This window comes from Rhinolophus sinicus, chromosome X (assembly GCF_036562045.2).
Source record: "Rhinolophus sinicus isolate RSC01 chromosome X, ASM3656204v1, whole genome shotgun sequence".
Taxonomy (NCBI): domain Eukaryota; kingdom Metazoa; phylum Chordata; class Mammalia; order Chiroptera; family Rhinolophidae; genus Rhinolophus; species Rhinolophus sinicus.
The window spans coordinates 64,020,268-64,047,128 of NC_133768.1; the positions used below are offsets into that span (position 1 = coordinate 64,020,268).

At 39.9% G+C, this 26,861-nt stretch overlaps 1 protein-coding gene across 4 annotated transcripts in view; it reads left to right on the top strand.

Annotated features, from left to right (window-relative positions):
* Positions 1-1,918: 1,918 nt before the first annotated feature.
* The window catches only part of DIAPH2 (diaphanous related formin 2), an 823,692-nt gene continuing 798,749 nt past the window's right edge, over positions 1,919-26,861 (top strand). For 2 of the 4 annotated variants that reach the window (XM_019756670.2, XM_074323226.1), the window contains exon 1: positions 1,919-2,336. In XM_019756670.2, the coding sequence (XP_019612229.1) occupies positions 2,205-2,336 (132 nt within the window). In that variant the 5' untranslated portion in view covers positions 1,919-2,204. The remainder of the gene's footprint in view (positions 2,337-26,861) is intronic. The other 2 variants (XM_019756672.2, XM_019756671.2) reach the window with 2 other exon arrangements.

Below are 26,861 nucleotides of genomic sequence, written 5' to 3' on the forward strand. Positions count from 1 at the left end.
TTATGTTGTTTGCCTGGCGTGCTCTCCACCCTCCTTCGGTACCTTGTAATTACTCAATACATTTTTGCTTAATATCCTTCCCAATAGCCAGAAAGTTCCATCAGAGCAAAGTATATCTGTCTTGTTTACTATTATTATACCCACAATACCTAGCATAGTACCTAACACTCAGTAGGCTGTCAACACATACTGACTTGAATTAGACTCTTAGCCAATAGATTGACGTTCTAAAGGGCAGAAACGGTGTCAGCTTCACCCTTCTAACCTACCACACTCTGTACGTCACTTGGTATACTCTAAGGAGCTAAATAAATGTGTACTGAGCAGATTATTGAGCAACATTTGAGCTTTGAGAACCCTCAGCAATGGCCTACACCCACATCTGTCAAACAGGAATTACGTGAAAGCATTGCATACAGGTCATGTCTTTCTGCAGCATCCATTTTTATGCAACTTTTCAGGAGAGGAGACGTTTAAGTAATTTAAATAGTGTGTGCATGCACATACATGTATTGTGAGTCAAAAAAACTGTACATCAAATTTTAAGTCAAAGAGGAACTTCAATGAAACAAATTTACCTTAGGGCTCCCTGTCCACCCTGTCTGGGAGCGTGTATTCCCTCTGCTGTCCCTGGGTAGTTTCCCAGCTGCATGATTAAAAAGTTAATGACAAAGCTGGGATTAAAACTGTTTTGATATCTAATGTGCTTTTCACTCCACTGTCCAAGTGAATTGCCTCATCACGCCTATAGCATGGTCGAATTTACCCTAATGATGTTTATGAACATCAATAAATATGTTCATAAACAAATTAGGTTCAGCAGAGCTGAATTTAGGTCGAAGGGCAGAAGGGCAAAAGGAGTCATAGCCCGAAGATACATGAGTAAGAGGTATATGGACATGTTTAGAGACTTGGTTTCTGAATTTATATTTCAGGTAGTTTCCCTTGCTCTCATTCTATGATGGTGGTGCGTTCAAATCCGGCCCTGCCCCTCTAAATGTTCTCAATGTGGGCATTATTTTTAAAGGGCCCCATTTAAAAAGATGGCAGAAATCTTATGCGGGCCTCTTCCTGACAACTCCAGGACTAGAGAGTAACAATGCAGGCAGTGCCCTGCTGCAGCTGTACAAAAAACACCTTGCATTTGTCTAAAAAGTTACATTTTAAACAAAGTTTTGACACACATGATCTTATTCACTCCCCACAACAATTTAAAGTAGTTCTGGGAGCTGAAAACAGCACTCAGTCCAATTGTGAGGTCTCTACAGGTGCTCTGCTTAAAGAGCCTCACTCACACCCCCTTGGGGATTTACGCGGTGGGTGCCTGCTACTTCTGCTGCCAGCAGTGTGGGAATAAAGGAACAACCGTATTTCTTTGGCCGCAACGCCATCATGGCAACAGAAAGCACCCACTCTTTCCACTGTGAACCGTACAGTCTGTCTAGGCCATTTATCAGCGCTCCCCGTGGTGATTTTCCTATGGGATGCCAGTTGCCTTGCCAATCAACCCCACCCACAGAGCGTAGCAGGGCCACACCCCCAGCATGGCCTCTGCTAGGGAAGGTGCCCTGGCCTATACCAGTGGAAGCTGATACTCAGGTACACCGGCTACTGAAACACACACGTGAATCCTCCCGGGCCTCAGTTTCGCCACCTCTAAAATGGGCTACACCCCTTCTCTCTGGACTAGTTCCTTGCCATTTCACGCTAGGCCCCTACGAAGTGAAATCAGTGCTTAACCGCAGCTTAAAGTCCTGTCGTTGGGCTTCGGGTCCTGCGCCGGGCATGCTCAGTAGCTGGGGCTGACTTGGCCTGGGGAGTAGGAAGCAGCTCTGTGCGCCCTGGCGGCTGACTGCGGGCACTTTGATGAATCACGTGTGTTGAGGCCCTCTTAAAGAGATAGGCACCAACTTTCTCCACCCTAAACACCGCCCTGAGGGCGGCGGCGACGGTCGTGATAATTGCAGCTGCTCTCAGGGGCAAGGCTTGTCCCAGCGCCGAGTAGAGGCAACGGCGTGTGGCGTCTGGGGTGCCGGGGAGCCCGGACTCCCGGGGGCCTGAAATCGGCAGCTCCCTAGACAGACACACTCCCCCTCAGGAAGAGGTGCTGCCGAATCAGCGCGGGGCAGCGGGACCGCCCCGAGGGGCTTCCTCAGTGGAGGAGAGGTGGGGTTACAGGGCACAGGTGACAGGGCCGGAGAAAGATGGAGCAGCCCGGGGCAGCGGCGTCGGGAGCGGGAGGCGGCAGCGAGGAACCCGGTGGGGGTCGGAGCAACAAGCGGAGCGCGGCGAACCGGGCCGCCACCGAAGAGGAAACGAAAAACAAGCCCAAATTGGTGAGTGCTCCCGCAGCCCCCGCCGGCCTTGGGGACAACGAGAGCCCCGGGATCCTCCTGTCGTTGAACACGGGGGGACCCGGGGCCCCCTCCCAAGGGTTACCGCGACCTCGTTGTGCAACTCGGGGAGCCGCTGAAGGAGCGGCCACGCCGAGGCGCGGAGACGGCGTGGGGGCGGAAGAGCACCCGCTTCTCTATCTAACCGGGTTCTTACTCTTGTCAGCCCGGGAGGCAGTGCGCGGTGGAGAAAGGCCCCACCCCAACTTGGGGAGACCCGGAGTACTGGATAGGGTCTTGTTTGCCTAACTTGTGGGCACCAGCCTTCTTTCCGCGATTCCATTCCCCTCCCACCCCTGTCAGTTGCTGGGTTTTGCCACTTGAGCGCTTAGGGTCCGGGCAAGGAAACCTCTCTTCTTTGCAGCTCAAATACTAGGGACCCTACCCACAGACGGGGAAAAAAAAATCCTATAAAACAAAAAGACACACAATGTAGGCCCCCAGTCTTTCTACTTCAACAGAAATCTAAGGAAGAGGCGCCTACTTGCGTTTTTTTTTTTTTCCCCTCCTCGCTTCTCCATGTGCTCTCCCAAGAAACATTTCTTTGGAAGAGTGGGGGGAGCGTGGGAGTTGGAGGCTGGGTGAGGTACCACCAACTGTCGGGTAATAGGCAGAGACATTCAGTATTTGCACTTAGTTGATTAAGAGTGCTCAAAAGCAATAGGCTGACTGTACAAGTCTCACCGTCCTGAGAGTGTGTGAACCGGTAATAGCAGTCTATTTCCTGCCACTAACTTAATGTTCAGAGGAATGAAATCTATGGGGCCCGCTATTGGATTGGGAAATACTGGAGTTTCCTAAACTCATCAGTTAAAAGGGTTCCTCTTTTTTTGGTAAAACCTTCTAAATCGGGTGGCATGAGGGGAAACGGTTTTCGTGTACAAATTCAGCAGATGTTTGTCTCTGAACGTTCTTGGTCTAGCTCTGAAGCACAAGCCACATGTTGCTCGTCTAGTTTTCAGTTTTAACCAGCGACTTGATTATAGTTAGGAAGGAGACGGTGGTTTTTAACTCAAACCGTTTCTCAGGGCATCTGTCCATTTGGTGTGTACCTGTTACACTTCCCGCTCTTGCCTCCTATTTGCCTTTAAATTATGGACCGTCCATATTCGAAAACAGTGGTCAAAGTATTATATCTAGTTTAAGGAAATATGCAGCCTTCCATTATGTGGGAAGGGACCTGGTTGGGTCTAATAAAATGACAAGTTTAAAGTCTTATCAGTTCCACCCTAACTAGAAGCAAATTGAGGATATACTTACTGGATGTGTCCTGTTACCTCAGTCTTTACAACTGAAGAAACTGAGTCACAAGGTCTTTGAATTGTCTATGCTGGGTTTAATGGGTGCCCTCCACCATCATGAAACTTAGAAAAGTTTTGTGAATGTATCATCAAAGTTTATTTAAAAATTCTGATGTTGTGATTTTAAAATTTATCAGTTTGTGTTAAACGATTGATCATATTTCCTTTCCTTTTTTTTTTTTTTTTTTTTTGACCCAGCACAAAACTGTGGTTTAAACCGTGATTGAAAGTTTACGCAAAAATAAAAGTGAACTGGTAGTTTCCACCAATAGTTTGGTACATCCAGCAAGAACCTTTCACTTAGGAATTGTGTTCTCAAGAGAAAGCACTTATCTCTGTCTGTTAGTAAATAAGACCTTGATTATAATCTTCCCTTTCCTTTGGTCATTTGTCTTGTCGTCTTTTATGTTTTACTTGCTTTGACAAGGTAACTAGATAGTTATGAGCTGGTATCACTTTCGGTTCCTAGCTAACTTGTGTTTGGTGTTGAACATAGCATGATATAGTACAACGAGTATTTGAATTCAAGAGTTTGTTACTATCAGTGGGAAATTCTGTTTTACTCAAATACAACTTTTGAGCCTTACGGGATTTTATGAGCAGAAGTGTCAGAGTTAATAAAAGCAGATTTAGGAAGATGGTTCAGCACTTTTTAGACATTTCAGCACTTTTTAAGGCAAGCATGTTGAACAAACGAGACCTAGTAAACTTTTTTTTTTTGAAATAAATGCCTTGCTCCCTGTTTTGATTTGTCTTATTGAAAAGCTCAGAGTTTTCTTCTAAGGTCTTTTAGAGAAGAGTTCATCTGGGATTCGTAACTTAAAATAATGCTAGTAAGAAAAAGCTTTACCTAGACTAAATTTTATTATTTTGAGTATTATGTTATTGATCAGTATAATAGTCATTAATTGTGTGCACGTGCACACGTGTGGGTTTATAAAAGAGCCATACGGTAATAGAAATTATTTGTGTAACAGGTGATTGTGGGGCATAGTGGTTCTTAAACTCCTGAAATTGTATGAAAAAAATTGAGTGTATGTAGGTATGTGCAGTTTTCTGGATCCCATAGCTTTCATCAGTGTTTTCAAAGGCATCTGTCACTTATAGAAGAATAAGAACTATTGGGTTACCAGAGAGAGAGAGAGAGAGTAAAGGAAATCCCAGTTGATTCCTCTGGAAGTTACTGGGGAAGAGGGAGGTCAGTGATGAAGGGAGAAGGGAAATAGCACTGACCACAAGAGTGATTGATATGAAAGATAATACACCTGGGGGTAAAAAGGGAATTACATAATGTCAGTATAGTATTAGCTCAGATGAAAGTTTCCACTACATAGAAAAATTAACTCAATAGCTATGGTACAGTGGATTGATAAAGTATAAGGCATTGATTCAGTTGTTTTCATTTAGTTCCTCATTGTTCTGAAAAACTGGAGAAGGAAGGCACGTTTTCTATAAAGAGAAACTATACTTTCATTTATATCCTGAGCTTTCGATAGGTATTCGTGAGAATTTTTTCAGAGATACATTTCAGGACTTCAACGACTTCTGCTTAAGATTAATTAAATAAAAATTTAAAAATTTGCTTCAATTTTCTTCATCTATGTGCTCTCATTATGACCCTTTTATTTTGACTCTTTTTAATGAAGGCAACCTTGTTTTGGATTCATCACATTTTGAATAATGCATTAGTAGTAGACTTTTTTATTTTATCTATCTGGTTAGGCCCAGATTGTAGCATCTCATCAAACAGCATGAATTTTAGATTAATGAGTAATTTGATGTCAAACATGGAATGTATTTTGTCAGAGTAGTAGAGCTCTAGAAGCTTTATGATTGAATCCCACATGTTCAAGGCAGAGACTTAACCATTAAGAGAGGCTAGTGTTACTGTAGAACTAAACGCACACACACACACACACACACGTAGACCGGCTTAACATTCTTGGGTGTTTTTCTGTTTTGACATTGTGTTTCTGTACAATTCGTGCAGCCTTTGGATACTTAGATAGTAGACTCAAATTAGTAACTTGAAGTAACAGAAGTTAATTTTCTGGTTATTATATAACTTCCTGAGTATTTGGTTAGTTGTTTTAATTGGATAAATCATGTTTTGATTTTAACTGATAAAGTCTGAGCTTTGTGCTTTCGTTTATTTAACATTTACTAAGCACCTCTTCCGTGTTAGGCATTATTCTGAGGGTTGGTGATATAAGGAGAAGGGAGTGAGGGAGACAGGGAAATTAATTAGTGATTAAAGAGCCGTTGGATAAGGAATGATTGGAATATGCATAGGAGGGTGATGGAAAAACATCATGGAGAGGCATCTGAGTCTAATTGGATGCTTGAGTGTGGTAAGGAAAGGCTTATATAGTATGTGACATTTGCATCAAGGCTTGAAGAATAAGCCATTAATTGAAGACGGGAAAGGTAAGGCATTTTAGGTTGAAAGAACAACATATGCAAAGGTAGAGAGAAATGGTAATATGCACAATAAAGGAACTGTGGGGTAGACCTTAATGGCTGAAACAAAGGATACAGGTAGTGGACCTACTAGAAAGGAGAGTCCAGATCATGATGGATATTTGTAGGCCATGTTAAAGGTTCAGCTTCTTCCCGAAAGCTCCAGTAAGCCATTGAAGAGATTTAAATAGGAGACCAACGCAATTAGATTGTGTTTCAGAAAGAAACTGAATGCACTGGAAAATTTCTTGGAGAGGGGTGCGGGAATGGAGGCCAGAAGGCTAGTTAGTAGGAGCAGAGTAACATACAAGAGTTTGATGTTTAGAGACCGGGATTCCAGTTGCATCTCATCCACTCATTCATTTACTAGGCTCATTTCTCTGCATCTTCAGTTTCCTCCTGCTACTTCATTGCCTCTCCTTTCTGCCACCCACCTTGAACATCGTCACCAAATCTGAAATATCCACCCTGTTTCTCATTTACTATCTCACCTGCCTTTCTCAGCCCAGCTCGCGCCTCAAAATTCTCTCATTCTTCCTTTAAACCTTCAGTGATTACTTCAGCTTACTAAAGGTTCTTCCTTATTTGAGCTCCTGTCTTGAGTCTGAATGTTATAGCTGATGTTGTACCTACAAAGATTTTAAAGTGCTTCTGGGCAAGGGTGTATGCTATTGTTGAAAACTTTACAGACCAGTGCTTGGGTGCAAAACTACTCAGTAAATTGTTTGCTGGGAATTCGTTCCCTGTAGGTCAGACATTTTGAAAGTGTAAATTGTTGAGAAGAGGCTTTTTGAAAAATAAATGTTTGCTCTTTTGTGCCATTTTTTTTCTTAGGTTCATTTGACGGAGCATATATACTTACTGTCTGTACATTCTCTGTCCTTTCCCTAATTTTGAAATTCAGGAAACTTCTTGGCTGGGAGAACTCCCCTACCCCCTTTTTTGTTGAGACTTTTGTGATATCAGAGCCTGAACTGCCTTGCGGAGAAACAGTCTCAAAACTGATGATGACCCCAGTCATTTTATTGTTATTCGGAGACTTCATGTTATTATCAAAAGAATGCTGAATGGGGGGCCACAGGACCTGGGCTCCAGTGGGCCTTCTGTTTGCTTGTTATTCTGATGAGCCATTTCACACCAGAAATTTGAGCCCTTTGATTAACACTTGCCAGTCAGAGATAATGTCTGCCTGATTTGCTTCACAAGGTGGTTTAGATAAAACACAGTGATGAATGAGGAAGCATTTAGGAAAGTCTGCATTGCTATGCAAATATGAGCATCATTGTTACCTCATATTACCTGAATCAAATGTATTGTGGTTGAATAGTTTAATAGCTGTCTTCCAATTTGATAGCTCTAACTTTATTATTGTATAAAGTACCATAATATTGGTGTATGTTGACCGATTCCTTGTCTCTCCAATTCCATTTGTCCATTTGAAAGATTATACATTCCGTCCTTTTACTAATAATTCCGTTCAATGAATATAAGATGTGAGTTTAATTTTTTTCACTGTAATATATATTTTTTAAAGAATCAGGCTGCCCTTTTTTTTCACTTTGAAGCATTTAAAATTTTTGCTAAAAACACTAGATATTTATGACATTCTGTCTTGTCAGACAGTTTACTGCTGTTGTACAAATAAGGAAACTGAGTCACTGATGTGTTAAGGGCTCTGATCTAGAGATAAGTTTAAAAGCCGTCACTTGTATTGTCAAAGTTAGCTATAACACTGAGTCATTATGCTTCAGGGACTCTGAAAATGAAAAATTATTCTTTTTTTTTTTTGGTTCCTTTTTGGAACAATTATAATTGTAATCCACCTAGATTTCACTCCAAGGACCAAGAGCTCTGGCAGTAGCAGCATGTCACTGAAGTAAAATCATATTCTTTTCCAACCTGGTCTCAGAGAACACTGTAAATAACAGGATGCTCTGAAAATAGTACATAATATATGCTAATTTACACGAATCAGCACATTTGGCTAAATACAACTGCTTATCACTAGCACCGTAGGAATTAGTCTTGAAGACCCAACTTTCTCCTATTCCTATATTCAGTCTGCCATGCAGAAGAGATCAGTTCCTTCTGTCTGGTTTTGGCTGTTTGGTACTTTATTTTGTCTCAAGTCTGAAGAAACTAAGATGATGGCTGGTGACTTAAATATAGTTCCATACTTGATATCCCAGTGGGCACCTTGTAGAAGACACCCACGTGGAAGACAGCTCAAAAATAGCGCATGAAAGGGAAGGTTGAGATCGATTTTCACGTAGCTATTTATTATGAATATAAGTAATAGAAAGAAACCAACTCATACTAATTTAAAACTTATTTACCTGAGGAGGCTGCATCTGTTTCAGTCTAAATGATTTACTCTGGTATCAGGATTTATTCCACTGAACCCTGATACTTGCTAGCTATTTGTGAGGTGACCTGGGGAAAAGAGTATTGGTGCCTTTCTCATGAAAGAATGTAGGAAACCAAATTCTTTTAATCACCATTTACACAGGCTTTGGTTTAATGAAGGTTTTTCTGTATTGCTTTAGGGATAGTAAGCTACATTGCTACCAAATGCAGACCAGCAAATTGGCCGCCAGTCTCTTCTGTGAGAGCTCTAACAGTAGTGGTCCCTACTTCAAGTTGGGAGCTTCTAGGTGGCTAGTTAGGCAGGCCTAAGGTAGGGATCCGAGACTTCCTTAGGAATGAATTGTTCCCCAAAGGCTATGGAGTCAATCACCTGGCAATTTTGCTGCTCACCCAAGGGCGAAAAGACATCAGGCACACTCCATTACAAAAAAGTTGTTGTTCTGTGATAGATATCCACATGCTTTGGTTAATGTCTGCTCAAAATTATGAGGAATTTTTATCTGCTCTTGATTTGTTGGTCTCTCGCCCAGCTACAAGTGAAAGAGAGAAAGTTTTCACTTTATTCATAATATGGCTAATTAATAAGACTAATAAAGCGTATGAAAAATTTCAAGCATACTGAAAAGTTGGGAGAATAGTATAATGAACCAACATATTACCCACATTCCGTATTTATCTCAATTTTCAGCATTTGCTTCATCCAGCCTTTATTTTTCCCTTGCTAAAGTCTTTTAGTGCAAATCCCAGATAGCATGTCATTTTACTCCTACGTACTTCAATGTGCATCGCTAAAAATTACTGACTTTTAAAAAATGTAACCACTATGCCACTGTCACATCTTTAAAAATTAAGATATTCCTTGGTATCATCTAACACTCAATTTATAATCAAATATCCTCAATAGCCTCAAAAATAATTAGGTTTTAATCTAATGTGTGCCTAATGAATGTACATGTCACTGAGCTTCTTAAACAAATACAGTTTTAAATTAATCGTAAAATCTCATTCAAAGTTATTCCACAGAAAGTGCTATCATAAAGTATCACTTCCAATTAAGTTCACTTCGGTTTTTCATTCTGTAGAAGTATCTGGAAAGGTTGACTATACAAGGGTGGAGAGACTCTTTAGAACAGCTACTATGTGCCATAGAAAATAGACCAAATTAAGACTCTTGGCTCTATTTGCTGGTTGGGTAATCACTCATTCTTCATTTTGCAATTTGTGAAGTGGGGTGGGGTTTATGTGTAAGAATTTTCCTCCTAGGGAAATGTAGATAGTTGGGCAAAGGAAATGGGTTCTTGAGCTCTCTAGATAAAAAACATTCATACAACTTTTTCTATTAGGGGTTCCTATAACTCTTGGCTTTATAGACACACAACTAAGCTTAATGTTACTAGCTCTAGTTTTTATTTTAATGCAGATGCCATTTTGGTACTTGAGGTGTCTGTTTTTTAGCCACTTTAATGCACTCGAGGTTGCTGAATCTGGATAATTGGTGAGCAAATCTTTACAAAGAACTCTGAACTGTTAAGTTTCCTTATTTAGACATTTGTGGGGTTAAAATTGAAAACCAGGCTACACTAATGAGGTGATACAGCTGACGATGGGTGGCAAATGCCCTGGACTCCACACAGATTTACTAAAGAAATTGTGTAACCACTGTTTTCTAGACAGCAATTTAGTGCTGCTGTTGTGCTGCGAGGTGATAGGCATATAACTTCTTGAATTTTGTGGATTTAAGTAGATTTAGACTGGTAATCAATCTCCACTCTACAACTTCTAGGCTGCCCATTTACTGACCTGATCAGATAGGTCGTTTTCCTGCGAACAGGAGATGAGTGATAATTGTAATTGTTGGGGTTGGACATGTGGCATTTCCTTCCTTTGTTTTGCCCAGGGGAGAGAAAGCTATAGAGGTGTTGTTTTCTGTGCTTGGAAATCAATCACTGATAGAATCTGAAATGGCTTAATAGCATATTATGCTGGCTGAAGCTGCTTCAGAAGATTCTACCGTGTTTCTCTGAAAATAAGACCTAGCCGGAAAATCAGCTCTAATGTGTCTTTTGGAGCAAAAATTAATATAAGACCTGGTATTATTATATTATATTATATTATATTATATTATATTATATTATATTATATTATATTATATTATATTAAACACCTGGTCTTATATTACAGTAAAATAAGGCTGGGTCTTATATTAAGTTTTGCTCCAAAAGACGCATTACAGCCGATGGTCCAGCTAGGTCTCTTATTTTCGGGGAAACACGGTATATGTAGAAAGCAAGACCTTATGTAGACTGTCCACTCACATTTTGAACTTCAATAAAATATATGTGTAATAGAGACCAGGGCCACTGTGTATGGTAGGGCCAAAGGTGAGAGACCTCAGAGGGTCACATCACTTGCCAAATCATGTGCCTCGTCACAAGACTGTGTGTGTCTTCAGGGCGCTGCCTTTTCTTAACTCACACCAAGGTGCCATCTGGGCTAACTACTGCACTTTATAAACCAGATGGGTTTTATTCTCAAACGTGACAGGAAATTTAGCAAGGCACAGGACATACATAGTTTACATGTCTTTAGAATAGGAATTTTCCATTTGTCATTGATTCTGAAAAAAATATATAAGGTGTATATCTATATACTATCTTGTCCTAAACCTGGCAATATTTGCTTTTAAATTATTGCAGTCCTTAAATGTAGAGGGCTGTGTTCTTGAGGACCTAGGCTACAGGTTCAACGTGTTCATTGCTTTCTCTTATTTAAGGCTCCTCCCTTCCTGCACTTTTCCCAGTAATGTTCTTGACATTATTGTTCTCCAGTGTTTCACGTGATTACAGATTGTGACGCCTACGTCTGTATTTTTGGGAAGTTAGTGTCATAACTTCAATGTACTTTCATTTACATTGCCCATGATACAAGGCAAGAACCAATAGCAGGTTAAGATGAGTTAAATTTGGCAGAAGCATTTCCTCTCATAATATGCTCTGAAGCCGAGTACCTCACATTACAAACATCAATGTTTTCCAGAAAAGTCAGTGAGTACATAAAACATTTGTGAGTAGAAACAATCTTTTCTTAGGCTGACCTCACAGCTTGTTTTTCATTGGCAGTGCATTAGCTTACATTTTTCCTCCCCTTTGGTTGAGTAGCTAATGGTCTTTAAACAAGCTATTAAAGGGAAGGATAATTTTACAATGCAAGAAAAATAAAAGTGGCCTGGATTTTTTCCATGCTGGTGGTTTGGCTTTTTGTGTATTTGTTTTACCACAGCAGGGCGAACCCATGTTCTCTAATCTCTAAACTCGTAGGCTTCCTGAGTATAGCCCATATTCTTGCTCCATCAAACCGTTTTCAGATGGTCTTGTGAATTTCTCTGAGATCCAAATGCTCCGTTTTTATATCAGCTAAGTAGGTCTGAGACCAAATACTAAATTTTACGTGGCCATGTCTCTGTATAAAATGGAATTGAGGCATTAGTTATACGTTAAAGTAGAAATGTGGGGGTCTCAGGGCCCAATTTTCCACGCCCTTCCTACCAGCTCTGTTGTAGCTAATTGTGGATCAAGCTATGTTATGTTAGAAATCCCTGCTTTGGACTCCCTCCCTTTAAATAATCTGTTGTCACTTGCATGTTTCTAACCCTGAAGATCATCTTATTCCTTGTCGTTTTTACTGGTTTCTGTGAATATTATTAATGGTGCATCGTATTGCTGGCCACAGAAATAACATGCAGAAGGATGGTCATTGGATGTGAAATCAATTACGGAATGTGGCAGATTTATTTAAAAGCATTTCCCATACACACCCATCACCAAATAGTTGTCATAAAATAGTGGAAACTACATTTTGGTCTTAGCACCACGACTTCATGTTTTCAAGACCCCACATTTTAGTTCGTAGAATCTGAGTATTTCATATGCTATACAGAGTTGAAATAGGCTAAACAGGATCTCTAACTGATCCTATTAAGTCTTTTTTTTTTAAAGAGTTAGGTTCCGGCAATTTACAGAGGTTATATACAGGGTAAGCTGACTACTTTTTAAAATGTAACTCTGGATAAGTCATTTATCTGTCTTCAGTTTATTTTGTAAAATAAGGGAGTTGAAATAAACAGTCTTCAAGGTTCCATTCAGCTCTGATGTACTGGGAATCAAAGGTTTATTGAGAACCATTGTGAATCTGGCCTAACATAAATACATGACATCTGGGTTCGATATAGACAAAAAATTGACAATCATGAAAGATAACTCTTTAATGCTGAATGCTAATGGGTGAACATCCCAGTTTACTGTTCTGTTTCTGGAATCTGAGTTAGCCTGGTTCACTGAAGGTCACATCAACATTGTTTTACCTATGCACTGTATGCAGAGCCCCAGACAATGGTGGCTCTGCCCTAAGTGATCTAATCCTTGCATGGTTTCTTGGTTCACTGACCAAGTCCAGCACTCAAGCTTGCCCAGAGGTGATTCTCGATAACGAACAATCTAATATGTGCCAGTTGCTATTCTAAGTGTCTTTCATGTATTGGTCAAGAACTGTGCAAGATCTGGGGTGTAATCCTGTTTACCCACCTGTTGCTGTTTCATGGATGATTGCAGAAAACACAAGACTCCTGGGTCAGAGACAAAACAGTTTATTAATTCTTTGCAAAAGCGGAATGTCAGCATGATGCGCTGGTTCTCTGTGGTCTTATGTCCGATGAGGTAGACCTGGATGGATGACTACACAGGTAGTGAGTTGCATTACAGGAGAGGAAGACTGAGCTTAGGGAATTTACCACTTTTATAGTAAGCAGAAGCAAGCCTGCTCTATGTCTGGGGAGGGGAGAATTATTCATCATTAGTGTTGCTTGCTACAAACACAGCCCTGGGAAATGGCCTGGGGAAAGGGCTCTCAGGGCCTTTTAGTCTTGGCATCCCCAGCAAGAATGTGCAGGGAAACTCGGGGATCGATGGTGGATATTGTCCCCCATCAATAGTAACTCATTTGATCCTCACAACAGTTATTTTATAGGCCAGGAGAGAAGCTCAGCGCGTAGAAGTAATTTGCCTGAGGATATACAGTGGTGAATTTGGAATTCAAGACCACTGTGACTATAAAATCCCATGTTTTTAACCATGCTTTTCTATAGTGCTTAAGACCCTAAGCTTCAGAGTAGCTCTGAAGTGAATTAAAGACCTAGCGGTTCTCTAGATTGGTGATGGTTGGTAGGGTTTCCGGGAGGGCAACTCCTGCCCGTTCTCAGGAATTTTTTTCGCTTTCTCCTTCCTGAACCCCGAGATACAAACTGTTTTCTGTTCTCCATGATGAATCGTTTCCACAAAGTGACGGCTGATACTACCAACCACCTGGGTTCAAGGAGCCGATTTTCCCAATTTCCTGACCAACTCTTCTTGGGATTTGGGAAAGGGAAAGCAAAAAAAAAAAGTTATTGAGAATGGACGGGAATACCCACCCAGAAATCCTAATGGTTGGACCTGGCCTAGATTTGCACTATGCTTACCTGTAATGTAGAAGACAGAGTTCAGGGCCATTCATTTTAGTGCCACTGTCAATCAACCGTTAAAATTCTTTGAATCACTGACGTAAACTAGTGGGCCAGATATGTGACCATTGCTAGCTAGAAAGGAGCCCTGAGGATAAAAGTGATACGGCTGTGGATTTTAAGGATACATGAATGTAATTCTTAAAAATACCAGTCTGGGAGTCTGGCCTCTGTGAAGTAATGTCACAGTCGACACAAGGCCTACTGTACTTTACTGTTCTTGCATATTGCCTACAATTTTCTTTTTCGTTCTTTGTATGTTAGCCACAAAGAGGGTAGCTTCTGAACATTGCAAATTGCACTGCCTGCTTCATCTTTTAGTTTCTCTCTTCCCCTCTTCACTCCCCATCTGTTTATTTGTAAATTTTGTGTGAAGTAAAACTGCTTTGGAAAGATGAATGCTATCTCCTGTTACACAAGTCCACGCTAGGCATTGTTTCTTGTTTAGGGGAATGCCAAGAACCACCTACCTTCTCCGGCTGCTTCCTGTGTCTGCTTTGCCTAAAGATTGGCTGCTATAAAAGTGTGGCATATTCAGCCAAGTGCTATCTTTTTAAATTAAGCTGCTGAAAGTGTTGTGACAAACTATTTTTGCACTGACGTGTGACGAGTAATAGAGCCCTAAACTGTGGGCTTAAGTGCCAAATAATATGGAAGTGCATTAATGTGATTTGCGTTCTAGTCCTTCAGCCTTAACCATCATCTCTCAGAAAAGGAAAAAGGAGCCCTTAACTTTAAAAAATGTGATGAGTGAAATAGATCATGAATATACCAGTATGTGCCTGGAATCAGGCGATTTCACACTTATGATCACTAATCTTAATGAGTTAAAATTTCTATGTTGGTTCTTTTCATAGAACTATGTACAATAAGTATGAAACTAGAAGGGAAAGGATGTCTTCAGCTCACTGAATGATATAAACATAACTCGGAAAGCTGATAATTAAGCAGACTAAGTATTTTTAAAATCTCTTATTTTTAAAATCTCTTATTTTTAAAATACCCCTCTTACCTATTCTTACAGATTTCTATTTTCTACAAATATGATCCTGGTTGTTGATGTCTTTGTTTTGTGTTTTAAAATTTTATTGGGGAATATGGGGGAACAGTGTGTTTCTCCAGGGCCCATCAGCTCCAAGTCGTCCTTCAATCTAGTTGTGGAGGGTGCAGCTCACTGGTCCCTGTGGGAATCGAACCGGCAACCCTGTTGTTCAAAGCTTGTGCTCTAACCAACTAAGCCATCCTGCCACCCTCCTTCTTTTGTTTTTGACCTCATCTAAACCCAAAGAACTTTGGGTTATGGACAAATATGAGGAAAGATGTAGCATTCTTGTGTCCCCCAAAGTATGTTCTTTTTCTTTACAGCGGTGGTGCTCAGCAGGGACAGTTTTCCCTCCTAGGGGACATTTGATAATGTCTAGAGACATGTTTAGCTGTCACGAATGGGGGAGGGTGCTCCTGATATCTAGGGAGTAGAGGTCAGGGGTGCTACTGAACATCCTATACTGTGCAAGTCGGCCCCCGCCCATGGCAAAGAATTATTCCACCCTAAATGGCATTAGTGCCAAGGTTGAGAAACCCTGCTTCAGACTCCATGACTTTTTGTTTTAGTGTGAAAAATTCATATGGCTCCTTAGCCATTCTTCACTCTCCATTCTCTTCTCTCCTTTGTATGGGGACAGGGCCAGATCACCCCTGTTATCAAGGAGGCATTGTCTGTTTCATTGACTCCCACCAATTTTATTTTCATTTCCTTTCTTTCCACTCCTGGAAATCTGCTGGAATGGACGGTTTACAATTTTGTAATTGTAAACTGGACCTCTTACCACTTATTTCTGACCTCTAAGAAAAATATTCATTCTCATCCTAATGAGTTCAAAAGACTATTTTCCGCCGGCCGATTCCTTGACACCTCACCAACTTTTGATGCTGGTCACTTTCAACTAACTCATCATCTGTGCGGATTTTAAATTGTATGGTACCGTCTTCTCTGGTAACTTCTGCCTCTTGATTTGTTGACTGTCCAAAGAAACAGCTTTCTTTGCCTCCCATCTCAACAATTTCTCCCTCTTTTCTGCTCTTCTTCACATAACGATTGCAGGCAATCATGTGCCTCTTCAAGAGGCAGCCGGAATGCGGTTGATGCCAAACCTTTGCAGCTATTCTGACATCTGAGTTCCATACCATATTATTGTTAGCTGAAAGACATCGCCTAACGATGGTACAGTTTACTCAAAACAGCATGAAGTTGTGGATTCATTTTTCTGAGACCCATCTGAAACCTGGAATACTTTATGGCAGTGGTTGTTCTAATAGTCTTCCTCTTTGCTGGGAAAATAAAAATGAACTTGATGTCACCTCCACCCCCCCAACCTACACAAACATATACAGAGAGAAAAAGAGAGAGAGAGAGAGAGGGCGAGAGAGAGAGAGAGGGCGAGAGAGAGGGCGAGAGAGAGAGGGCGAGAGAGAGAGAGAGAGAGAGGCGCTCCGTGCACACGGTATGTATCAAGTTTACTGTTTCAAGGGAAGGTTTACTCTTGCCTCGCTTATCACCAGACCACGTTACTCTATCAGTCACTGACTGACCTTTATGATTTCTGGTCCAGTTGAATCAAGGTTAACCTCCCTGTTTGACCAGTGAAAGTCATTGACTTCTCAACTGGTCAGGGTTAAGCTTATTTTTACATTTCAGGTTGCTGTTAAGCTACCTAATTTTATCTTATCTTATATTTACCCCTTTATTTAAGTGAAGCCATTAGCTGCATTGTCCCATCTGCCTGAGATAACCTCTTATCCTTTTTTTTCTTCTCAGTGAATTCTAAGTACTTTCCTTCCGTTTCTTCACGTAAGTTCTTAAAATCTTTATTGGCCTGATTGAAGTTGACACGGTCAACTCATTCCCCTTCCACCCTGAGTTTCCTGTAAAGAGAGCCGGTGCACTGTGCTGCACACATGGCCATATTCACAGTTATGCTTATTATAAATGTGTGTTACAGTGCATAATTACTCCACACATGTCAAATCCTCATTATGTATGAGGCATCCTGCTGAGAGTATAAACTCAACTATACACAGGTCTTACGCTTTTTCTTTCCCAAATACTGGTCATAATAGTCTTTCACTTTTAATACTGAGTTATTATGCACAAACATAATGGGTATGATTTTTAAGAGCTTCTATACACATTATAACTTTTTTTTTCTTTTGCTAGACTTAGAAATAACTACTTAATACAGTGGCTTAAGCCTTCTTCTGTCTTCCCATAATACGTCTTTAACATTGCTACATTGCAAAGGCCATTGATTTTGGATAATTTTTCCAGTTATATTCTACTTATTCTTTTTGTCTTTTATTTTAAATGTTTATTGAAATAGAGCTCACATATAACATTCTATTAGTTATATTAGGTGTACCCTCCATTTATATGTAATAGGTGATTGCATGGTAAGTCCAGTAACCATATGACACCATCATAGGCCTTATCCTTGAGGAGCTCCTGGCCTAGTGAGAAAAGAGGCACATACAAGTCCAAAGTAGTAAGTCCGATAAGAAATCGATGTGAGCCCAGTGCTCTTGGAAGGTCACATACTGTGCGGGTTAGGGACAGGGGACTTCACAGAGGTCACATGTACTTGTGGGTCTTGGAGAAGGAAGACTTGTTTGGTGAGGTCACAGGGAGGACATTTCCAATAGAGGGATCACCACGTATGCAAGTTTAGACTTACGTAGAGGCAGGTACTTTGTTTTTTAAAGTGTCATTGATTTCAAAATGTTCCTGTCTTGAAGGAAAGGCTCTGACTGAACTTGCTTTGGGATCAAATATGGGTGATCAGCCGAAGGTTTTTCCATCAGTTCAGAAGTGAGGTAACTAACATTTACTGAGCACCTAAAATGTTCCCGGCATTCTTCTGGGAGGTTTGCATCACCATCTTCCTTAATTTCTATCATAAACATGTATGGTAAGTGTAATTATTTCCACCATTGTACAGTTAAGGAGAATGAGTCTCAGAGACGTTAACTGATTCTGATTCCAAAATACATGCCATTTTATGGTAGCATACTGCCTTCTTCTTGGAAGTAACAGACTATATTTAAATTTTTAAAATGAACCATACTGTTTTTCTACTTTATTAAAATATACTTCATATTTTACATTTTGATATTTCCTCCTATCACAGACCTTATTCAGAGTCTGATAAATGCATCTTAACACATTTCATCATGGTTGGATTCAGTTAGTTGAGAAATAATAGAGCCGGAGAGGTTGGCTGGGAGTGGTCCATAAACATCCAGTTTAGAGCTATGTAAGGTTAGTGTACAACTGAGAGTTTCGGTAAGCTACTCCATTGGAAAAGTTCTAGCTCTGAAATCCATCTTGTTCAATACTTAATCTGATTGAATAACCATTTTGGAGAAACCCACCCAGTACTGTGCTAAGTATGACTAGGGTAGTAAAAGAAATAGTCCCTGCCCGCTAGGAGCACAGCGTTGGAGAGTCTGATGTGTAGAGAACTCTTGGTGCGAGCTGGAATGTGAGAAGTGCTACGAGAGAGGTAAAAAGTGCTGGGAGTATTAGGGTGACTTCATGGAAAGATTGACAGAAGAGAGTCAGTGCAGGGAGCTTTTCTCAAACAAATAGTATTAGAGAGGGGAGAGAAGGCATTCCCTGTCGTGAGAACAGTGTGCACAACTGCCAGGGGGCTAGGAAGTTAGGGCAAATTTGAGGAATTAAGAGCTAGCCTCACTGGCAATTTGTACTTCTTAATCCCTTCCCCTTTTCCACCTATCCTCCCAACCCCCTCCCATCTGGCTACCATGAAAATGTTCTCTGTAGCTATGAGTTTGATTCTGTTTTGTTTGTTAATTTATTTTGTTTTTTTAGAGTCCACGTATAAGTGAGATCATACGGTATTTGTCTTTCTCTGTCTGACTTATTTCACTAAGCACAATACCCTCTAGGTCCATCCATGTTGTCACAAATGGCAAGATTTCATTCTTTTTTACAGCTGAGTAGTATTCCATTGTGTATATGTACCACCTCTTCTTTATCCAGTTGTCTGTCGCTGGGCACTTAGGTTGCTTCCAGTGATAAAAACAGTCACTGGGAGGAAAAGTACAGCATAAGGAATATAGTCTATCATATTTTAATAACTATGTTATTAAATTGGTGTTAGATTGGTAGTAGACTTATCGAGGTGATCACTTCATAAATTACTTAAATGTTCGATCACTATGTTGTACAGCTGAAACGAATGTATAGTATGTCGACTGTAATTGAAAAATAAAAATTTAACAAAGCTAGTAGCCAAGTGAGGCCCTGATGTACCTGTGAGTGGTGGTCGTTCTGATGGGAGATTGTGGCTTCATCATGGTGGGCACCGAATGCTTCTCTAAACAGTTTGGACCTTGTTCTGTAACCCGGGCAGTGTCTGAGCAGGGGAGTCATGTCGTCAGACCTTCCGGCAGACTTTTTTACAATTGGAAGTGTCACGCAGTTTAAAATCTTTTGTCAAGACCTCATGGTAACTGGACTATTTGTAGTGTAAATATAAAGGCATGTATTAATTCTGATACCTTTTGGCATGCTTTAATTTGACAGCTTTGAACTTGTGAAATTAAACATGTACTGTAAATAGCATGCACTTCGATAACTTACAGTTGTAGTGACTTAATTGGCCCTCGCTCTCAACTTACTCTTTTGTAGATCTGTGCCTCAATCTAAAGTGTTTTTGTTTTTGGTCTTTTTTAATTTTTTTATTTTTGACAAATAAGTACTGCTTTAAAGGTCAGGTAGCTTAGCCTACAGGGCTGCTGCTGTCAGACTGAATGTGTTATGTCTAGACTGAATTACAGTCCCCAGAATATTCCAAGAGAAGCTGTAAGTTTTGTGATATACAAAGCTAGGTATAATTATCCTCACTGAAGTGTCATGATTTGGTGGTTTCCATTTGCATGAATGAATCTCCCGTGACAAAGGGAGAATCAAGATGCATGGCTCACAACCCTGGCAAAGTGATCTGAGGGGCATGATTTGAACTTGAGTCTCCTACTTAGAATAATTCGCTAAAATACGTGATCTGTGTACTAAGAGACACTGTCAACTTAGTTTTATTACTGCAGCTTTTAAGGCTTTTATTACTACAGGGGTCCAAAACGATTTTGGGATAAGAGCCAGAGGAATGAAAATCTGTCCATATACAAAGGATTTTATATACCTGGAATATGAAAGTATGTGTTAATCTAGGTTTAATTCTAGTTTTTACATGAAATCTGATTTGTAACATGAATGAAATAATATCGTTATTATTAATGATTATATTTGTTTGAACTTAAAACTTTAAAATTGCTATAAGGTTTTAAGGTTTAGCTGCTTTCTCAAAAGTAAAAGCAAACTCCCTTTTTGTTATGGTTACGTAACTGTTTTTCAGTGTTTTAGTTTCGTTCAGGGCAAAGATACTTAGGCCAAAATTGAATGTTTTGTGGTTATTTTCTATTTCTTGAGTTTAGAGATATTACCTATCATGTGTTTTATTTACTGAAAGTGAATGATTATTTTTTCTCCAGTGGTTTGTAGCTATAGAAACGGGGCATTATTTTGCAGGGTATAGGCTGGGAAAAAATTTCCAGCTCCTTGTTGGGTTATAGAATTATTCTGAGAAGACATAGGTCTTTAGGACATGAATCATCCTTTGCTAGACAACTTTCTCATGAGATATTTGCGATTCTTGCAAAACCCCTTTTGAGCCCTCCACACACCAAAGCGGAGGCCAGGAACTCTCCGAGTTATAAATACACGGCCATATGAAAGGCCCTTGGGCAGGGGCTCCCCTGCTCTGTTAGAGCCAAAAATATTGCCTGGCCTTTTTTCCTCCCCTTCCCGCTGCTGTTACCTTGGGACTTGGCGGCTCAGTCACCAGTGGAGGAAGTAGTCTGTTTTGTTTCTTTCCCAGTGACCTTCACAAATGTGATGGTGCTGGAAACAATTTACTTCTCCAGTCCCTTTCCCACTGGCCCTACCATCTGACTTATTGCCAGAAAGGTGGGGCTGATGATGGGCTTGAACTTTTCCCTCTGCTACTGGCCTTTCCCTGCTTTTGCTTTATAGTATGGGACACACTTTCCCATAGACACTTATCCTTTATTTGATACACACTGTGCAGCAGTTCAGTTTCCTAATACTCTCTTTAGTGCTAAAGGATAGAGTCCTGAAATATAGGTGCTTGTTATCAAGGAATTTATGATATTATAAGGAGAATAAGACTTGTATACACATCAGTATCTGATTAGGGCCATATGAATGGCTGCGATTTCGAGACAAGAGAGATTAATATAATTTGGGCTAAAATAGGCTAGGAACTGAGTCACTAGATACTTCTTCCCACCCTTTCTCCCCACCTCTACAACATTCCCCTATGGGGAAAATACATTCAGAATTCAAAACAGAAGACTTAACTGTGCGTTCACGGATTATAGAATACTCAGTTTGAGGATTTTTATATAGACTGGGTCAAGAAAAATATTATTAAAAAAACAAATCATACATTTTAAGCAGAATTTTTAGTAAACAAAATAAAACGTTCCTGATTTTTTAGACCATCTTATATTTTAATGCTAATTATCACCATTGCCGTACTGTTGAACTGAGATGTCCAGTACATTGAAAAATGTTATTTTTTAATAAGTCTCACTGATTTCATATGCTACTTGAAAATATGTCTATGAATGAGCACTATTGTTTAAAGTTGAAACAAGTATGATACTAAGTTGTATTTCCCTGGGACAGCAAGTGAAAATACTTGAAGTATTTTAAATGCATTAGAAATATAGTCTTCATTTTTTCCCGTTCTTCTCATCCCTTTAATCCTCTAGATTCCCTTTCATACAGATTTGTTAAAAAGTGGTTTGAGGACCATTTGCCTGAAGGCGATGAGGAAAGCTTGCTTAAAAAAACCCCAGATTCTGGAGCTCCAGTGGACCTACTAAATGAGAATCCTTTTGGTGTGGGCCTTGGGAATCTGCATTAATGAGCCACCTAGATGATGCTGTGCTCTAACGTTGGAGAACCTCAAATCTCGTGCACAGTTCGTAAAATGGCAGCCCTGCAAGTTATATCTGGCCCACAGATTTGTTTTGTTTGGCTTGTAGCATTGGCAGTATGGTTTTTAAAATTTCATTTCTCAGCTCTTCAAAATTGGGAGTTTCCACATAGAAACCCAAATTTCTGGCTTCTCTTGAAACATCAGAGTAATTTTGTAATTCTGAGCCCGTGTTCCCAGGTTCCACTGTTCATAATAAGATCTGTCTCATTTGAGTGGGCCATGTGCTCTTGGATTTGCCACAGTCCACCCCTTACTGCATTGCATCCTGGGGTCAAGTGTTAGTCGATGTTTGCTTTCCTACAGTTGAACTGCATCTCTCAATTCTATCACCTGCTTAGAATCTGTATGCATTTGAGTTTTTGACTCTGGATCCAAAAGCTAAAACAAGTGAGGAGAAACTATTGGGAAGAGGTGAGATTGGAAGCTAGGAGACCAGAGAATTTATTACAAGAGTAGAGATAATAAATGAACTGCCGAACTAGGGATGGCGAGAAGGAGGAAGATTTGGACTTAGAAGCTATTAACCTTGGTGATTGACTGAATTGGGGTGGGATGTGGATGGGAGAAGGAGGAACAGGCATGGAGGAGGAGGGAGAGAGATGGGAGTAGGTGGGGAATGAGTTTGTTTTTGCGCACAGTAACTTCGAGTGATTGTGGGACATCATTGCTATGTACTGAGGCCTAGCTTCTTAGGAAGCAGCAGTTCCCCCCCCCCCCCCCCACCGTGTTGGGGTAGAGGATGACTCCTAGAGGAGCATAAAAAATTCTGGGTGTGGTGTTTAGATTGAAAAAGCATAGTCAATAATTTACCTGCTTTTTCTAATGCAAGCTGAAAAAGCTAGAAGGGTCAAAGGTTAGCAAAAGTTGACATCTTTGCTGTAGCACATGTTTTTAAATTAAAGTTTATTGGGGTGACAATTGTTAGTAAAGTTACATAGATTTCAGGTGTATAATTCTGTAATACAGTATCTATATCTCACATTGTGTGTTCACCATCCAGACTCAGTTCTCTTTCCATCACCATATATTAGACCCTGTTTATCCTCTTCTAGAGCCCCTGTCCCCCCTGCTGTAGAACATCTTGATGACACAGTGATTTAATAACAACCACTTCTTTCTTGCAAATGGTAACTTTGGTTTCTTTGTCCCTTTATCTTTCCTACATTTTACATTTTGCTCTGTATTTAGTACTGTGGATACTTAGGAGCATGCTGTATTCCAAAAAGTGTTTGTAAGACATTTTCTTTTTCATATCTCGAGAACATTGTTTCTTTGGGAACATGTTACGCAAGGAGGTTAGGTTCCCAGTGGTCACTTCCCTTTTTCATACTTAATGTGTATGTACATTACAGATGAGCGGTTTTATTCGTAGTGTAAGTGTGGGCTCTGGGAGCAGTCATGTGTCATACAGTATAGAAACAAGAGGGGGGTACCTTCCTCCTCTAGGTACAGGGCTGACCCTAGGCAATACCGTGTTTCCCCGAAAATAAGACCTAGATGGACAATCAGCTCTTATGTGTCTTTTGGAGCAAAAATTAATATAAGAGCTGGTATTATATTATATTTATTATATTATATAAGACCCGGTCTTATAGTAAAATAAGGCTGGGTCTTATATTAATTTTGGCTCCAAAAGGTGCATTAGAACTGATTGTTCAGCTAGGCCTTAATTTTCGGGGAAATACGGTATTTTGAAATTGGTAAATTTTGTCTTTGGAATTCCCCAAATTCCTTCTGTACCCCTTTTCCATATCATAGTGCCCTCCCTTCAGATGACACCCTTCCTTCTGTTACCTCTTCCCCAATTCTTCCCTGTTCCTCCGTGTTCTAAAGTTACCTACCCACTCTTCTCAAACTCTTAGTTTTTGTCATACAATTTCTCTCTCCTAAGTATCCGACTGAAAGCCTAGGAAAAAATAAGGATGCTAAAATCATTTTTGGAGGTGCTCTGTTATTGTTATTTTTAAAAGGTGATTGTTGACAAAAATGAATTGCTTGGAAAAATATCCAGCAGATAGTACAGGAAAGTGAATAAGGTCAGACAGTGAAAGGAGAGTGTTTTGAGGGAGCGGGTTTTCATGTAACTCCCTCGGGACTAATTGGTTCTAAGCTGTTTCTACTTTTCAAGTCTTGCGTTCATTTACCTGTGAGCCCATCTCTCTCAGCGCTAATCTTTATTCATGACTGCTTCCATGAGAGCCACAGAGAGGCTTCTGGAGTTGAGGGTAGGCATAAGGCAGAAGCATGGTTCTCCGAAATTTGGGACTGCCTGTATGGGCCTTTTGAGTGAAGGGTAGATTCCAAAATGGATGAATATAAGTAGTAATTAACTAATTAAAAAATCCTTTTAGATTTCTTGCCCACAAATGGTGACACCAATTTCTAAGCTTTGACAATTTGAACATTGAGGCACATAATGACTATCATTCAGGGCATTGGTTTTTAATAATTTACAAACTACCTTCTGTTCCTGTCATATGCTTACCAAAGAGTCCATTGTATTTGTTCACAAACCTATAATCGTAGCTATAATTGCCATTGTAATTATATGATTTCATTAAACATCATGAAATTGATGAAATGTGAGTGTGAGAAGAAAGAGATTCTTCTATGAAAATTAAATAGAAGTCTTTTTCATGAGTTGGTAAAGCAGCTAAAAAGATTGCCATTGAATTAAACCTAGGTGAGGCAACTGAAAGCCTAGGAAGAAATAAGAATAATGTAGAAAGATTCCTATGGCTTTGTAGGTATCTTTAGGTTCTGTCTTCTAAAGAAAATGCAAATTGTAGAGAATGCAGTAAGGGTGTGGCTTTTGAAAAGAAGAGTGCTCTGCACTTCAGCTAAGGAGCCTCTATTAAAAGAAAAGGCCTTAGCTCTACATCAGAAGATTGATGAATGAATATGTATTTCTAGCTAGCATGTCTCTGCCACGTCTAGGCACAGTGAGGGACCAACATGCCTTCAAATCGTTTATTGAATAACCGTGGTAGTCAAGCAGATTGTATTCTCATTCTTTAAAATTTACTAATCACAGATTAATGTAGTGTAAGGTCCTTTCCATGACATGTGAAGGCATTTACTGAATGTGGAAATTTTATGTTGTGGAAATGATAAAGTAGGGAATGATTTCAATATATATAGTGACTAAGTCCTTGTAATTTATAGAGGTTTTTTTTCAAGAATTTATCCTGGGATGTACTTTCTGGAACATTTGTGGTCCTCCTAGGTGATCTTGAGACATTTTATATATTTGTACCTTGACATGTGTTTTAGTAGTCCTTGTTTTTAGTGGGATTTTTAGTGGGGAGGTTTGCTAAGTATCATTTACAAGTGAAGTCTGACAGTGGTGTCCTGGAACCATTCCGAAATTAGAATAATTCTTTTAAATGCAGATGAACTGTCTTTCAACTACCTGGACTTACTGTGATCTGCTCAGCCTTCAGGGTAGGATAAATGAAGCCGTTTTGTGCTCAGGGAATTTGCTGGATTGACTTTTTGTCCCTGCTGTATTGAGAAAATAACATACTTAGCCAGTGACCCTTTATGTATTTTTAACGACCCTATGTATAATCGTCAAGTGATTAGAATTCACACGCAGAGGGGTATGCCGTATCACAGTTTTTATTGCAAATTGCTGCTTCACTGTCCTGCTACATTCTTCCTGGTGATTTTAAATTTGAGTTGATTGCTTTTAATGAACAAAAAAGAAATTTCCATTTGTCTCTTGTTCCTTTGAGTTGATTAGTACCGAGAATTTGAAGGGCTACTGTGAATCAATCTTTGGATGACATGTATAACACCTCTGTGACCCTTCTCATCAGCCCTCTACTGTGGGATAAGAGGGAAAATTAGCAACTGGTTACGATGATAATTTTCGAATTTGTGTATGTGGTAAATATTTTGCTGATACAAAATGACTGAATGCCTCTGTGTTACTGTGCTAGCTGGATATTTAAATGGGTGAAATATCAGAGAAAGGGGCTGAGGTAGAGGAGAATGTGTCTTGTTTTTAAAAAGTTCCCCTGCCCCTGCTTTCAGAAATAACTTGCTTTTTCTTTGAGTTCCACTACTGCTGTGTTGATCTAGATTAGTTTTAGATGTAACAGCCTGTTCAAATATCATCATAATATTTGCTAGCATTTTATGTTCTTGCACATAATCAAGGTAGCTTGCCTACAGAAAGGAGGTCTGCAGTGAAAACAGAACAAACTTAGAAACCCAGACCTTCTAGATGGACAACGTACTTGACAAACCTGAAGTGATTATCTGGCTTGATACTGAATTCATAGAATTGGGAACTCTGCTAAGTAAGCAGGTTTATTACAAAGAGGTTATAAAAGGGTAGAACTGGGTGCTAACTTTGTCTCTTCTGTGACTTTGGTGGAATCACTTCACTACTCTGGTTCTCCTTTGTTTTCTGTATCTGTCATCTCTAGTTATTATACTTCGTTGGTTGCAGTTTTGTTTTGTTTGACTTCCTTCCTCAAACCTACCAGCTATGTCCCTAACTTGGTTTGTCAGATGTTTTATTCTGTTTATAATTGTTGCTTTTTTGTGGATTTTATTCATGGTTATTTTTTGTTTGTTTGTTTTTCATCCTTTCTTCCCAGAACTGTCAGGTTGGTGTTTACTTCCTCCTTTTCTTTCATCATTTTTGAAGTATCTTGACTTGTGTGAAAATAGT